This window comes from Physcomitrium patens, chromosome 5 (genome assembly GCF_059467195.1).
Source record: "Physcomitrium patens ecotype Gransden chromosome 5, ASM5946719v1, whole genome shotgun sequence".
Lineage (NCBI taxonomy): Eukaryota > Viridiplantae > Streptophyta > Bryopsida > Funariales > Funariaceae > Physcomitrium > Physcomitrium patens.
The window spans coordinates 14,422,014-14,439,233 of record NC_143414.1 but is presented as its reverse complement, the minus strand read 5'-3'; the positions used below and the strand labels follow the sequence as shown (position 1 = coordinate 14,439,233).

The 17,220-nt window shown below is 35.8% G+C and overlaps 1 protein-coding gene across 4 annotated transcripts; it reads left to right on the top strand.

Annotated features, from left to right (window-relative positions):
• Positions 1 to 11,138: 11,138 nt before the first annotated feature.
• LOC112282890 (uncharacterized) lies at positions 11,139 to 13,946 on the top strand. Of its 4 annotated transcripts, none has more exons than XR_016503036.1 (6): positions 11,139 to 11,580; positions 11,733 to 12,192; positions 12,298 to 12,750; positions 12,905 to 13,082; positions 13,364 to 13,472; positions 13,667 to 13,946. XR_016503036.1 is itself a non-coding variant. In XM_024521029.3 (3 exons), the coding sequence occupies exons 2-3, from the start codon at positions 11,750 to 11,752 to the stop codon at positions 12,485 to 12,487; spliced, it is 633 nt and encodes a 210-aa protein (XP_024376797.1). In that variant the 5' UTR covers positions 11,139 to 11,580; positions 11,733 to 11,749; the 3' UTR covers positions 12,488 to 12,825. The 4 variants fall into 4 exon arrangements, 1 of the variants encoding a protein (XP_024376797.1); XR_016503037.1 differs by having other exon boundaries at positions 12,905 to 13,092; XR_016503035.1 differs by having other exon boundaries at positions 12,905 to 13,164.
• The last annotated feature ends 3,274 nt before the right edge of the window (positions 13,947 to 17,220 follow it).

The following is a 17,220-nucleotide window of genomic DNA, read 5'->3' as shown; positions in this document are numbered from 1 at the left end:
TGACCGTGCTTTATAGTGTTCATATCGTGCTTATGCCACGCTGGCCGCGAAACGTAGCTGGCAAAATTTGCCGCCAATAACACTTGGCATAACGCCGACACAGAGAAAGTCGAGAAGAGGACTTCATGAAGTGGGGAGGGGTCTCGACGAGTGCTTCAATAGATTTTCCCGCTTCAATCCTCGACAATGGTTGTTGCGAAATTCATCAGGGATGCGATGACGGCATTCATTTTTTGACGTCGTCGCGGTGCGAAATGGGGAATTCTTCCCTAGCCCAAGCAGAGCAGGAGATCGAGCGTAAGGTCACTAGAAATCGAATTTGCGGCACCTCGCTCTGCATCACCGTTGTGGGTGTGAGAATCGAAGCACAGAAGGACTAGGCACGTAGGAACTCGTTGGGAATGGCTATCGAGAGTGAAGCAGGAAGAAGCTGACAGATTCGAGCGTTCTGTCAATGCAGATTCACCCAAATTACAGAGAGGATGATGAAGAAGACAAGGAGCTTCTTCCTGCACAAGCAGATTACCATTCGCTGGTTTTAGTAGATATCTCAACAGATTCGAAGGAGCTATTGGGAAGCACTGTAAGAGTATAATGAGGAGCTTCCTGACGACGATTATGGATTATGGCACTTCTGCTGGCAGCGAGGAACAGGACACTCAGGCTGAACCGAACAGTCATTGCGATGAAATGCTATGCACAATCGAGGATGGTCCAGGACAAGCGAAAGGGGAATAGGAGAGCAACGATCAGGCAGGCAGGTTGCAAGTAGAGATCTCGCCGCTGGGAAAATCGGAAAATAATCTCCACTGATCGAATTCAACGAAGCCGACGCCGAAGTGCTTCCCCTTCTGAGCATGAACGCTCTGAGAGAAATGGAAGTCGACGGTGTAGCATTGGGTTCAAGGTTTGCTTTCTACCTTTCCACTGTAGGTCTGAAGTCTAAACTCTATGTTGGACTCGGTGGTTTTTGTACATTCTGTCTACTCTGTGGATGTTTCCGCTATTGAACTTTATTTCAAGATGGAAGGCAAGCGTTTGAGAATGTGGGAAATCGAAATCACATGATGAATGTACTCAGATTTCTATCAACTTGAATTCAGATGCAGTTACTCAATGGTTTTTGTTTCTTGTCGATAAGTCAAAGGTGAGATGATTTCTTTTCCTGATCCCGAAGACTGGTAAAACAGCTGCAAACTTTAGGCTCTCATGAACTAGACCATGTTTACAGAGTGGGAGGTTGCTGGCTATTGATCTCAGGAATGAAGAGAGATTTTTATCCTCTTGCTATAACTTTGTACACTGGAGCGTAGCAGAGGACAGCACGAGGTCGGTTCACTAAACACTATGTTCAACTGCTTTGGAATTGTTTAGTGGTGATACTCAGAACTGGGGGCAACTCCTCTCAGTTAATTGAGTTGAATGGGAAAGGTGTGTAGGCCCTGATTTACCATTTGATTTACCATTAGACTTGGATTTCGAAACGAGCCCTGCACACTTGGTTGTGACTAGCAATCTTGCTCAATCATAATCTCAGTTGAATGTGTCACATGCCTCTTGGTATTACCTGTTAAGTCGAAGTGGCACTTTTGAGACTACCGACAAAGTGCTCGGCTATGAAGCGGAACCGTAACACTAACATTTCTTCTACTGTTGGTTTTTTTAAAATTTTAATATACTTCTGTAGCATAGAAATGAAAAAAAGTGAACTGCTATAAATACTCGAACACGTCGAGTTTTAAAATTCAACCCGACTTTTTAAATACAATAGTGTGTGCGGATAGACCCTTGGACGTTTTTTCTGAATAGGATGTGGGGACACGAGGCAACCTCGGCAGCTTGTCGTTATTACAATTGCCTATTTTATTGGGTTATACGCAGGTCATGCAAACTGGGAGAGGGAGTGGAGTACAAGTTTCATCATCCAAAGGCACGTCAAGCCCAGTCAAGTCCTTTCCGAGGGTTTTTCTACAAAAAGGTTCTTGTCTTTGATCATGCCAGACAAACAATCGAGGACTATTACTAATTGCAACTGCGCAACGCCTTCATTTATTTCTCTCAACGCAACAACGTGCGCACCTGAAAGAAGACTCCAGAGAGGACTTCGAAGAACAGGGGGGCTTTTTTAAATGGAAGACAACAACACAGCAAGTGTTTCTTACACCTAAAAGTGATGGATCATCATACAACTTGTTGAAAACGCTCCCTGCAGCAAATATATGTTGAGCTTTTCTCTCCAAGCGCAAGTTGCTATCAACCCTCAACCTGCCATCACAAATTAGGTGGCTGAAAACAAAATTGCTCATGACGACGAGAGACACGCTTTTTCAATGCAAGCCAAGTGCGGACCGGTTTTGTCATGCATCCTGTTCTCAACACATCCTGGTCTGGCCATAACCCTTGAGGTTCCATCGTGCATCTCCATAACTCAGCTTTGAAGTAAAGCTTTCACGCATGCATCCCCAAGTTACACTGACACACAAGAGGCACCAAGGTTTTATAATAAAATAAACACTTTCATGATTTACCATGGAGAATTTATTCATGAAGCCTCCGAGCCAAGCAAAACTCAAGAGATTCGATCACTAACGTTACCTTCACACGAACAGAGCAAAATCAATGACCGCTGTTAGGCACCGAAGCACCATCAAGCTCTACTTCTACTTCTTCTCTTCACCTTCTTAGGCCTTCAGACCTTCAACAATTCTGTGCTCAAAACTGGTCGTTTTGCAAAAAGACTCCGAGGGACCCAAAAGCTCTGAGGATATAACCAACAGGCCTGTAGCGAGGACCATAACCAAAAAAACTAAAACTAAAAATAAACAAATAAATAAAAAATACCATTGCCAGCAAGCATATGAAGAGCATTGAACAAGACACACACATGCTGCGAACAGAGATGCACGGATACATGAAGAAGCCGGCGTATTAGGATGATTATGGGAGAGACCCTGGAAAGGAATGTTATACTTTGTTTGTTTGTTTGTTTGTTTGTATTTTTATTTTATTTTATTTTATTTTTATTATTGGGGGGGGGGTTTACAAACTGCACAGAATTTTGTGGGGTACTTGGATTAATAATTAAATAGACTGGTTGATATATATATATATATATATATATATATATATAATTGTTCTAAAAACCTTCTTAACTAAACCAAATAAGCTCTCACTGTTTCATTATCAATTGGATTGTCAATAGAAGGTGAAATAATAGAAAGTAAGCATGTTTTTTTACAGTAGGATAAGAAACAGATGAGTGGTCGAGAAGCTCATCAAGGAACTTATCTGCACTATGAGCAAGCAACACAAGTAATGAATTTGTGTTCATTTTGGACTTGAACACTTGGAAATTCTAAAATTCTCTTGCTTTTAAAAATCTAATGCTAAAGTGCTTCTTTCATAGGTTGCTGCAATTTATAAAAATGGTTGTAGCACAAATTTTAGTCGCTAATTGTTTTTTCTTCACAATATAAATACATGTATATATATATATATATATATATATAGAATGGCTTAGGTTTGTATTTTAAGAATTTACTGAAGTGATGATTTTATCGAAGTTTTTCAAAACTGTAAAATAGGCAATTTAGCTCTTTCCATATGTTTTCTTCTTGTTGTTATTATTTGTTTATCTATTTATTTATATTCTTTTATCACTTTGCAAAGTTCTAGGATTGTGAACCATCTTCGGGCCATGGATCTAAAATTGTGGCAGTCCTACTCAATGAAATGGATGTTTCAAACAACCTCTAACACTCTGGTATTTACAACCCTTAGCCTTGCTGTTTTTACTTGCCACATCGAGATGCTCAAATGCTCTGGATAAAGTTCTTCAGATTGAAAAGCTTTGAAAAAAAATGTCCTCCAACAAGTCAGTAATGCAGTCGAGGTGTTTAGCAATATTTTTATATATATATATATATATATATAGATTGCCTGTTACTTTGCTTGCTTGTGTGCCTTGTGACATGTTAAGTTCAAGAGGCTGCAGCAAAAAAATCCAATTTCTTGCTCTCTCTCTTATCCCAAGCAGATGTCACTTTTCTGCTGAAAAGTTGTGGGACATTTCTTTATAGAATTGCAAGTGTGTTTTCAGTTGTTTGCGCATGTCTTTGTGAAACCAAATTCCTAAATTCAATTCATCAATCCCTTGAATACAGGCAAGATTAAGGGCAGAAGAATTAGGCGACATATTTGACAGAGCAAAGCAGAAAATATACATGTGCCAAATATGGAAAATTTTCTATACATGGCTTATGAAAACTTCATTATTAAAAGAGTGAACTTACTGATCTAGTATCCCTTTCTCAAATAACAGCAGGAATTTGAAAACACTCTGGAAGGAGGTTTTTAAACAGCAGCAAAGGGTGGATCCAGCACTGAAGATTGCCACAGATACTTACACAGGCACAATGTAGTGTTGATTACTACTATTTTCGTTGATGTCTTACGTACTCTATTCATTGATTTGCCATTCAAAGTTTTGTACCTCCCCCCATTTATATTAAATTTCATAGCACTCTTGTCTGCATTTGTAATTGGATGGGTTACATGGCATTCTTCTAATTCTGCTTGGACCTTCTTTTATTTGATCTAATTGTACTTGATTCTAACTGGCAGGTAGGTTGCATTAGAGATGTTTTTAAAGAAAATGAAGGTGTTCATTGTGCTATTCATATGTGCCTTATCGAAGACTTGCCTAGAATCACCACGCAATAATAAATGGAAGTACAATGAGCACCCCCCCCCCCAAATATAAAAATATAAAAAATTACATCAGAGCCAATAATAAAATTTGTAATCCCCGCTGCATTAACGCTACATTGAGATTATTCACTTTTGATAATAACGAGCTTTTGCATTAAAAAAAAATGGAAAAAAAGGGAGTCCATTTACTAAATAGGAGCAAATATATATATATATATATATATATATATATATTTGCAAATTCAAGCTTTTGTACTCAATGAAATGGAGGAGATGTGGGCCTCTCAGAATGCATACAATTATTCAATGTTTCTATCACACCCAATAGTAAAATGACTATGTAAGGGATTCCTGAAAGTGGGGCAATCACTTCCTGAAAAATATTTGCATGTTCCTGTATCATACAATTGTGGGTGGGATTGCTCATCAGAGTTGCATCCAAGTTCAGCCATGGATTTTCCTTACAATCATTTGGTATTTTATTGTCAGTTTTTTAAAAATCAATTAAATGTGTTCATAATGTTAATTGGAGAAAATTATATTGTGTGAGTTCTCGTGAGTTTGCAAAGGGTGTTAGTCCATTCAACCCCTTGAAAATCTGTTAATATTACACATGGTGATTACTGTCGTAGCAAATGTAATTAGGTGGAGCTGATGCTTTTTAGATACTCATGTAGTGTGTTTGTGTGGACACATGTATTACTTGATGAAACGTTTGTAGATGATATTTGAAATGAATGAATTTTTTTTTTGGTGTTTTATATACATGTAATCTATTTGCAATATGTGCATGTGAGGATACGAACTTTATGTGTTTTTTGTGCTTAATACAGATTTAACACTTCATTTTCAAAAGCATACAAACTTTTCAATCTTTTATGAACACAAGATCATCACCAATTTTTAAGCACAATTGAGAAGTCTCCTTGAGTTGGCTTTATACTTAGAAAAACAAGTCTAAAGGTCCTAAGAGGAAATAATCTTGTAAAAGACATTTTTTTCCTATATGGTATGAAAATTATTGTTCTTTAGAATTTCCATTGGATCCATCTCAAAGAAATGGTTTTTAAAATAAAATCAAGAAGCTAGGTCAAAATATTTCAAACTTTAAAATTTAAAATATATACTATTTATATATATATATATATATATATATATATATATATTTCAATCTTGATCTAATGCATTTAAAGTATAAAATAAATGCATGATATTTTTAAAAATTATAAAATTTCTTTTGAAATTCTTCTAAAAATCAACTTATAAGTTCTATGGAAAAAAAAAAAAAAAAAAAAAAAAAAAATTAAAGCTTGGAATTATTCTTTTAAAAACTCAAAATGGTGAATAAAGTTATTGAATATAAATAAAATATTATAAGATAAGCCCATAAATTTAATATATTTTATAAAATATTTAGAGCATCATCAAAGAATTTATAGAATATTTTGTTTAAATAGAAATGTAAATATAATCTTATGTTTGATTTATTTTATGATTTTTATTAATTATTTTAAAAACTTATAAAATATATTAAATAAGAATTTATGTATAAATTTTTAGTTTTTTAAATAAACTATTACAAAGAAGCTATAGTACATAAATGTATTGTGCTGAAGTCATGTTTAATACTACCCAATATTAAAAAATGTCTTAAAACAACAACAATAGTATTAGAGACATACATATTTACCTAGATTTAGAGAAGTTAGATAGAAATAAATAAATATAAATAAATTTGATAATATCTTATAGAGAAGCTTCATAGATACAAATTTGACTTTATATATTTTTTTAAGTGATAAGTATGTTGAAAACTTGGCTTATAAGTTTCCCATGTGTTACACATGTTGATTACTTGTGGTAGAAATTTGCCATGTAGCACACATGTGAAACTTGTCTTGAAAGTTGGACATGTATTGGAGGTCCTAAAGAACGTTGCTACATAGCTTCTAATTAGATAGTTTATATGGGGACAAGAGTAAAGTTTTTTTTCACTCTTGTCAATGCCTTTCTTATTCTTAATCTTATTTCAAGAAATATTAGTCTTCTTGTCTTTGGCAATAGTTATTCTTGTTTTAATACTATACTATCTTTTGAGTAAATATGTGCTCTTTTCAAGTGACACAAGAGTGTATTGATATTTTGGTTGTTTGTGATTTGTGTCCTGGACAAATAATTCATAAAACAATATTAGTAATGCAACTATAAATCAATTTTTATTCAAATACTTGTGTAATTTGAATATTTTCTTTAGATCTTAAAATTCATATAGAAATAAATACTAACTTATAATTGCATTGTAAATAAATAAGAGAACCAAAAATTAATAACTTTACTTCAAACATGATATATATATTATTTTTAATTTATTAAAAATCAGACAATCTACATGAATTAAAAAAACAAAATCCAAAAGATTGAGTAAAAGTGTCGAATATTTGCACAAAATAAAATAAAAAAAAACAAAACAAAATTCCAACTATATAAATATATAAAAATAATATTATAAATTGGACAAGTTATTTTTTAAATTATATTTTAGAAATAATATATATATATATATATATATATATGTATGTATATAATAGATAAATTATACCTTACTGTAATATTTTATTTTTTATTTTATTTATAAAAAAATAAAAGGATAAAATAAATTAAGCATTAAAATTTTACATGTTTATATATCAAATAAAGACTAATTTATTTTCTTGCAAAAATCTCAATAGTATGATTGTAATAAATAAAAAAATTGATATATATATATATATATATATATTAATAGAAGAATAAAATAAAAATATTTTTTTATTAAGAAAATTAGTTATAAAATAAAATTAGGTAACAAAAATTATAACTTATTTTGAATTTTAAAAGAACATATTAGATATATGGTGTTGCTAATGCTACCATAGTTTTTGCTATTATTACCACAACCTATTATTATTAAATTTTAAAATATTTTTTTATTAAAATTTAATTAATATTCATATAATTTTTATTTTTTTTAAAGTTCTAACATGAATTTTTGTTGGAATTAAAAATATGAAAAACAATATGTCTAGTAGATAGCAGATTGCAATTGCAATAATAAAAACTATTTTGGAATGTGGTAGATGGCAAATTGTGGTAGAATTAGAAATATTATATTATATATATATATATATATATATATATATATAACCATGTTTATAATATTAAAAAAATGAATCAAAAAATAATTATGGAATGATATTGAAGTTTGTTATATTTTTAAAATATTATAAATTAAGTGTTTATATATACATATATATATATATAGTATTGATGCTTTGATTGACATATTTAAAATTTAAATAATTTAATAAATCACAATGCAATAACTTATAATATACGCTTTAGTTCAATATATCTAAGATGTTGGTAGAAGTCATTGTAGACATCAATTTCAACATGTGGTTTGATTGAAACTAATATGATTGCAAAGCTTGTAAATAAATTAAACTTACGTTACAGTTTTTAAATAAACATGCTATTTTGGATCACGTTGAAGTTATTAGAAGTAAGTATTTAAATCACATTATATTTACAATCATCAAAACTTATGTGAAATTACTTTGCAGTGACCATTTTTTAGATCAGTACTAAATAGACTTTGACGAAAACTATATTAGAATTTTTTATCACAAAATTAAAAGAATTCAGTTTTACACTGTAAACTCAAAAGATTATATCTATCAATAGTTTGGAAGTATTCCACATTAAAGAAGAATTAAAAATTTTACCGTTCAATCTTACCAAGGAGGATAATAATTTTAGTTGAATGATATTAATTCTATAAAATTTTTCATTATTGAATATCAATGATAAAAATATGAAGTTATTTTTTTTTATTTTTTTTATTTCTGCACAATAATACAAGAAAATTTTGCAAGCTTTTTAATCATGTTAGCTGTTTTCATACTTTCCTGTAGCTTACGAGGCCTTACTATAAAATATTTTTAAAAACATTGTTCATTTGAAAATTATATGAAAATTATATTAAGTTCAAAAACATGTTTAAAAAATTCCACAATTGTACAAAGTATAAGAAATAAGGAGAGACTTGAATATCAAACAACACAAATTATTTTATTATTATTATTTTATAATTTTTTATTTATAGTTACATATAGTTACATTATTTTTACCGAAAATTCATCACCTTTTTTTTATTCATAAAATCCTCAATATATCAATAGTGTATCATATTATACAAATATTTTATCATTGAGGCTATGATCACTAGATTATACCAAACTGGTAGTAAAGACTGTGGCAAAAGCAACAAAGTTTAAGCTAAAAAAGCATCATACCAACATGTACATCCAGCTCAAAAAGATCATATTTGTGCTACATCTCAAATTAGGATTTAACAACAAAAATTTAATTTAATCAAACAACATTGTCTAATACATGTTGCAATTGAATTATGGCTATACAACCAACATGTAAGAATTATCACAACAAATGTGAGGTAACAATTTAAATTTCTTTGTAATTATGGAATAAATAACACGTTTCCATTCTAGTTGATGAAGTCAATGAATTCTCTACACTAACTGAAAAGCTATGCTAGTTTTCAAAAACATATCTTATTCTAGTAATATACTACCAACATGAATCTCTATACTTAAGTAAACTAACCAAAGACATGTTGATAATATTCACTAGTGTGATCAAAATTAATATTTTAAAGCACTGCCAATCTTTGTTGGAGTTGTAAACTTGGGGTATCTTATTGAAAAAAATTATATAAAGTAATAGGTCTCTTTACTTTACCATGTTTGGTTGGATAGTTAACCAATTGATGAAGGGGAATGTTAAATAGACCCAAGTTTTTACTAAATCGACCCAACCATCTTAACCATCATGAAAAAAAAAATAACAACATTTAAATTCATTTCCCCAATATTGGATCTCCAACCAATAAAAAACCAACCACATTGATCATGATTACCATATTCTTCATCAAGGGTGGGTCTATTTAACATTCCCCTTGATTAATAGTTTAACTAACTAACAAATTGATCAATTAGCTAACTAACAAGTTTACTTACCAATTGTTACGACTAAATTGGTTCACCACTTTATCCACCTGGCGAGATTATTTAACCAAAAACTGGACGGTGGACATACACAATTACAATAAAAGCATTCCTCCTCTCCCCCCAAATATGATATTTTCCCCAAATAAGAACAATATCACGCGTGAATCCCGTTGATTTTTTGAATAACTTGGAAATTAAAACATGTGCACCATAACCCTGCTTTCCGGCGCTCCGTGGAGAAATAACAGAAATACAGGAAGGCTCCTGGTTCACCGGTTAGTTGCACGCGCAATCTCAAAACATTGCGAGCAGACCAATTTTCCAGGACCCACCAGACCAAGTGGCCGAAAAGGATGCAGACAGCACGCTCGAAGCTGTGAATAATTTGTAGTGCTTTGCGTGTGGACCAGGCTTCGATTCGCTGAACCACCAGCAGCAGCCACTTGGATCCTGACCCTGTGCGTCCAATCCCCAATTCCTCCCAGTCTCTTTTGGTGAGCTTCGTTGCGACTCGATGAACAGCCATTTTTCGCCACAGAGAGTCCGGGCACGCCCTGAACGCCAGTGTCGATTCGCCGTGAAAACGCAACCCCTTTCTGAAAACAACAAGAGACCCTGCAAATCCACAAGCTCGTTGGAACACCACAAAATGTTTGTGGTGATAGGGGAGTGTGTTTCCAACCCGACCTCCTGGTTAGCAATTATTGGCAGCGGCAATGCAGGATAGCTTCGAGTGTGCTGCTTTCTTCGCACCTCTGAACTGGGAGGGCACATGGCAGCCCTCTGCAGTGTGAGGATTTCTGACCAGCTCCAGAAACTTAATCATACCTTTGGCGCCCATCAACTGTTTTCGCCAACGATTTCGGACGTCGTAAATGTGCACAAAACAAAGCATAAAAGCCGTTCAAACCCCACGCAGAGAATAGAGTGGGTGTGGAGGGGTGTTGGGCGGGAACGAGAGAGCGTGCCTGGGGAACAGCGTTCCCATCCAAAATCGAACCAGTCTGAATTATTGATTCCAGGGCACCTTTGCGACGCGACGCCAGCCAACATCTTCATCCAAATAATAGACGGATGTCGTCTATTTTTATCATCCACCCAAGGTTTCTCACATCCATTTGAAAGAATGAATGGTAACGAAGATAATTAAAAATACATTATTATGGTGGAACTATCCACAAATGTGTTGGCGTGAAGAATACGGGCATCGACTTGGCGAGACTGTTGACCCTGAAAACAGGGTTGCCCGGCTTGAGGGGGCGGGGGCGGAGGGGAAAGCCAGCGACCCGCGCTAACGAGGGGTTGCGGAGCACTATAAACGGCCGCTCTGCTGCCAATCAACTCGCTTTGGTGGTCTTCTCTCTCTTTAGTACAGGGTTGCTGGGCATACCCACCCTCTGCTCCCTCTTCCTCTCCGTAGTTTGGAGATTTTCTGTAAGCGCATTAGGCGAACGTCTTGGGAGATTTTCTTGAGGAGCTCCTGTGCAGAAGATTTTGAGTACATAGTGGAAGAGTTCTAGTTTGGAGCAGTCCATCGTGTGGCGCTTCTGATCGGGGTCTCTGCCAGGCGTTTGCTGTGCGGGAGGTATCGAGCCTTGATTAGTGTGTACAAGTAGATTAACGGTGTTTGAGATAGCTGGCATCTGATTAATTCTCGAATTCGTGTGTGTTTGCCCGAGCGTTCCAGTCAGCGTATCAGTAGTAATTTTACGGACATGGAGCACCATTTGGACCTGACAGTCACTTGAGTTCCTCTCGACGCATTTGAGCTCCGTTTGGTATCACCTTTGTTTCTTGCCTGGTAGGCACACATCCTTGCCTTGTCTACTTGTTCCTGGCAGTGTTTAATGGTGATGCTTAGTTGTTACAGCTGGACAGTATTTTCTCTGTGATTCTAGAGGTTCTGGTACTTCAGTAAGACTTAATAGTATCATGATGACACTTATTGTGCAGGTAGTTGGAGCGGCACCATGAATGCTTCCAAACTCCTCAAGGCTGTTCTACGGCCGCGGTCCATTCAGACCAATAGTGGCAGGGGGCCCGCTGTTTCAGATGGACCGTCTCCAAGACGATCGTTGTCTCCTGACAGCCGTCTACCCAAGGATTTTACATCGAAGAGGTCATCTTCACCTGCGAAGATGACGTGCATGTGCTCCCCGACAAATCATCCTGGATCTTTCCGTTGCAGGTTTCATCGTGCCCGAAAGCAGAGTGAAGTCGTTGCATTGCCAACTTCTCCCAGAAGGAAGTCTTCAGTGAGGGATTCTGACATTCTCAGTGAGGTGAATCGCACGCTTCCTGGCATGCTTCCTACGACCTGCAGGACTACCCCTGTCCGTTGCAGCAGACTGAAGAACATGAGCTTCGGAAGCGGTCTTGAAGAAGAGGAATCTGTTGCTCTCTCCTTTCAAAGGTATGCACAAACCATCGTCGCTGTTGCATACGAGTGGTTAAGTTTCCAATAGTAAATATGTCATTCGGGGTTACGGTCCTGATTTGTCGTCTTTTTGGTCCGCAGAGAGTATATGGGGGATATAGAGGGTTCAATGCTCAAAGGATTCACCGCATCAGCTCATCACAAGTCAAATCGTTCGCCTCCACGAACCGACAACAATCTTTCAAGGGAGCTTCCCACTATTTTTTGTCAGAGTACTTCGAAGAAGGCTTTGGAAGCTTTCGACCGCAACATGACGAGGATGTATCTGTGAATAATCATACGTGTAGATGTTCATTTTGTAATATGTTATTGAAATTTTGTATAACGAGTTAGCTACTAGTGCCCATCGCCCTGGTGCGATACTAAAACGGTGAAGTCCATAAGCGTTTCATGGGAGGAACATGGCACTAAGCGGGGAATTGTATAGGTTGAAGAGAGGGTTCGGAAAACAGGCGGTATTAGAACCTTAAGTCCAGGAATCGACGTATTTGTAGAAGGTTGCCTTGGACCATACACTGAGTTTATCTATATCTGGTAAGGACGAGTAGTTTCTTTGTGTGCACGTACGAGAGCATTATACATCGTTGAGCATTTCTTTGCTCTTCTGCATCCCAAACGTGCCCAGTACTGTGTTCCGTGGCACACACGCCGACTCTTGTTGGCCGTAACTTGTTATGTTGCCTTGCAGATTGACTGTTACATGGCGTTGGAACAAGTGCATTGGGAATCAGTTGTATGTACTGTCGAGATGCATGGTGGCTCAATCTTTACTCTCCTGAGCACTTACTCAGACGCCCTGTGTTTCGTCAGCACGAGATGTTCCATCGCTATCGTTCTCGCCAATCACAAGAGCATACCGTTGCAAGGTTTCTCATGGTTCTTAGCACTCTCACCTCACTTCAACTTCTCGGACTCCCCCACTATGTGCACCCGGTCGTCTTATTGTCTGTAAGACAATCTTTGTGATCCGTCACTACTTGATGTTGTGCATGTTCAAAGGATCTTAATGTTGTCATCATATAGGATTGATGATTGTGATAGTCTGTTATGTGGGATGTTCCTTGGTTACTATCTGTTTCTGTACTTCCTGTCATCTCATGCACATTTTTGAACATTTGTATTGATTCTTGTTACTCTGATGTTGCAGGTGTGTATTGGTTCACAATAGTATCCCAATTGGTGCGCGTGGATATATTCTTCGAATACTTTATAATCCTTGGTTGATTTGAACTGTTTTGTTGCCGTTGCAAACTCTGGTAACCTCCATCACATCTTTCAACTTCTTTGATGTGCGTAGCTTCATATCATAACCATCTGATTAATTGCCACCTTCTGCTTAGTGGACGTAATGCGTACAAAATGGATGTTGATTTTGTAGACAATGTCTAATCCCTGCTGTTCGTCCCTTCCTTTCGAAGCATCATTGGTTTTGACCTCGTGTCTGATACAGGTTCCTGAAGGAGGATGTGGATGACTTCTCGCCGGTCATGCATCCTTAGATGTTTCAAATCGATTTGTGATGAGGAAACATTCAGTTATATCGAGGAGAGACGTACTGAATGTTTTTACGAGGCCCTCCACCAGATCAGATTCAGGTTTGTTTAGAAGATTCCTGTATCTCAGATCGGGAGGATTATAATCCAATGAAACTATCACAGGTATGAGAACTCTAAATTGAATAAACGGGACCGCTGACATATGAGCTGAATATGTCCCATGCAACTTAATAATCTCTAAGACTCTGAAGATAAGCACAATTCAACCTCGGTCGAATAAAACACAGCCGATAACTAAGTACTAAATGTGAAGAAATGCTTCACAATAACAAAGAAGAAATTGTTATTTAAACACAACTACACTAAAACTGGAATTACTTCACATATACAATACTGTGGTAATACCCAACGGAAGAATTGTCGGGTGAGGCCTTAAAGAACTAATTGCAAACTCCAAAAACAGTTCCCTTGAAGAAAGTAAAGTGTAAAATGAAGCACTCCCTATGACAAAAGAATCATACGTGCTAAACGAAATGGACGAAAGAAACAGGTCATTCTGTTTGAGCCATGAAGTCACAACGGTGCACTCTAGACTGCAGAAAAACAAGAACCAGTGCTGCATGGGTCCGAGTAATAGGCAGTCTCCTGCAAAAGAAATATTCATCGGATATGTGGTCTGGTGGGGAGGTGACAGAATCTACAGAAGGAGATGCCATTTTGCAGCAAAAATTGCTGGACCCAGTCTGCTTTCCATAGGAGGGCAGCAATCCCTGCTTGTTTATCACTTTCTTCCCTGCCTGAATACCTTTTCAGAATACAATGGATACACCCAAACATACATTTATGCACAGGACCCAACTAGGGATATACCCACAAATTGCTCGGGACACACCCCTCTGACGAAAAGTGTCCAACCCTCAATTTCACAAGAAATCCCGTATTATGCCCTGTTGCTATTCCCGCTGCTAAAACCACTGCATTTTTTGCCTCCGTTTTGTGGCAATTCTCGCCAAACAAATTTTCACTATTGCATGCATTTCCTGCACCATCGGATAAACAGTATTGGACATCTGTTGGAAACCACCACATCACCACCCGATTTGGAGACGTTCACCATCTAGGAGACCCGCACCAAAACTGCCAACACTTTTCTTTGGGGTTTTAGGATGCCTTCAGAATCACCAGTTGTTGCAACAAGTCTTTCCTCCTAGGGATGACACAGAAAGGGCTTTCAACTAGTTTGCAACTTTGCAAGGCTACGCCATCTCTACAAAATGATCAAAGAAAAATTCCAAAACTCGACTCCAAAAAATGTACTACCAGTGCAATAGATGGACATACTGAAACCTTCATAAGTTGATTGAAGGCCAAAGGAAATGAAAGATTTCCGATTCTACCTGTGACTGTCCGTTCAAAGTGATCGCTTATGAGAAAGCTGATGGTAAGGGGGAGATTTTAGTTTCCCTAACAAACCACAACTATGAGCCTTCATCCCATGCATCAAGTCACATTGTACATCAACATTTTATCAAAGAGCAAGAGACTGTCATCCATGCAATGCTTGAATCAAGCATTTTGATCAAGAACATTCTCACTATGTTCCAAGAGGAAGATAACAACATCAACATCACAACCAAAAAACTTTACAACAGCATGTAGAAGATAACAAAGAACAAATGGACAAGAGGACTTTGCTTGATGTGTAGATTGATGTTTTCATGAAAAAAAACTACAAGATCAAATACAAGATGTATGCTGAAGAAATGATCACTAATCTTCTTTTTTTGCCCATCCCAAATTGATGGACCTTGTATGCATCAATCATCAAGTCATCTTCATTGTGTACTGCATTAACATCTACAACTTGCCAATGTTTCATGTTGTTAGATCCATTGTGTTCAATACCATGTTTTTTTACTATGTATGTCTTTATGAGAAGCAAAGAGATGACACAATTCCAAACTACAATAGAATACCTTTGTGATTTGTTTCATGCAGAGAAACTTCTAAACCTATTTGTTGTTGGTTGTAAACATGCTTTGTTCTTTGTCTTAGAAACCACGTTTTGACATGCTGTTATGTGGCATGATTTGTAATCTGGGAATACACAAGGTATCTAATTGTAGAGAGTTTAGCTTTGGCTTATATATGATGTCTTAGCTCCCAAAAACTCCTTTATTTGCACAAAAGTTCAAAATATAACAAAACCCTTTAAAATATTTTCTTCCGATAAAAGATATTTTTATCCTAAACTTTAAAAATTCATATCTCTTGATCCAACCAGTTAGTTTTTCTAAAACTTGTGTTTGACATAGATTCTATCCTTGAGCTTTACCACAAAACAAATGAACCGTAAATCTATTATTGATCTTCTGGCATCTAAGAAATCCTAACAGATGCTCTAAACCCTAATCTACAAGCACCTGAAAACTATTTTTCTTATATTTCAAAAACCCAGAATCCAATTGCCACTAAACTTGTATACAAATTTTGATTACATGAAAATACACATTCTTGGAAATTTTTAGTCAAAATCTTGTCAAATTGCACAAGATATAGTTCAAAACACAACCACTAGCAATTCGAGTCACTTATTACCCTTAGATTTACAAGCACTGACTTCAATCTCCAATATCTCCTTTATTTAAACTTGCAATTTATCAAAAAGTTGCCAAAAGTGTAATAGAAAGAATTCTCTCTGCAACTCCAGTCACTAATCCTCTATTGCTTTCCGTATACTTGCGTTATACCCAAAAGAGTGATAGTAGGTACAAAATCGACACCTCGACTTGGAGCGCCTATATCTCCTTCATAAAAACTCCAAATGACTCAAAATTTGCACCAAAATCATAGCAAAAATTCTAAACTTGCTGATCCTAGCCTACAAAGGTCGAATGCCCCTGAAAGACTAACCCTAATCTCTAATATGGCCTCGGGCAGCCTCCTTGAAGTCCATTGGTCATGATTTTTGACCAATAGGAATGAAGATTTATATCATCCATCTCCATTCATTCATATGGGTGCCTTAACTACCTTTTTTTGCTACCAAAACCCCTCTTCGATCCCTTTTCATATAAGATTTACATATTATATGCCTTAAACACCAAATAAAAGAACCAAAATAAGACTTTAAGGATCACCAATATCTTACAAAGGTGACTCTAAATATTTAAAAGTTACTACTAATAAGATCAACTTCAAAGTCACTATCAAAAGAAAATAAAGTTATATAAATTCTAATAGAAGCCCTTTTAAACAACTTCTTTTTGAAATAGTAATCTATCCATATCTTATAACCAACAAAATCCACCAACATGGTTCTCACCATATTGTCTAGTATATTGTGTATTAAATATATAAATACATTATTTTCACATGGTAGCCAAACCACAACATGACAATGCATCTATTTTACTTTGAGTATAATGCAACAAGAATAATATTGTTAAAAATTGCAAGCAATATTTCAATAATATGGATATTTGAAATTTTTGTATGAAGGAATGGC

Bases quoted from the DNA above. Each gene is read 5' to 3' on its own strand.
- LOC112282890 (XM_024521029.3), top strand. From the start codon at position 11,750: ATGAATGCTTCCAAACTCCTCAAGGCTGTTCTACGGCCGCGGTCCATT. The intron at 12,193-12,297 runs GTATGCACAAAC...TTTGGTCCGCAG, and splicing joins GTTGCTCTCTCCTTTCAAAG to AGAGTATATGGGGGATATAG.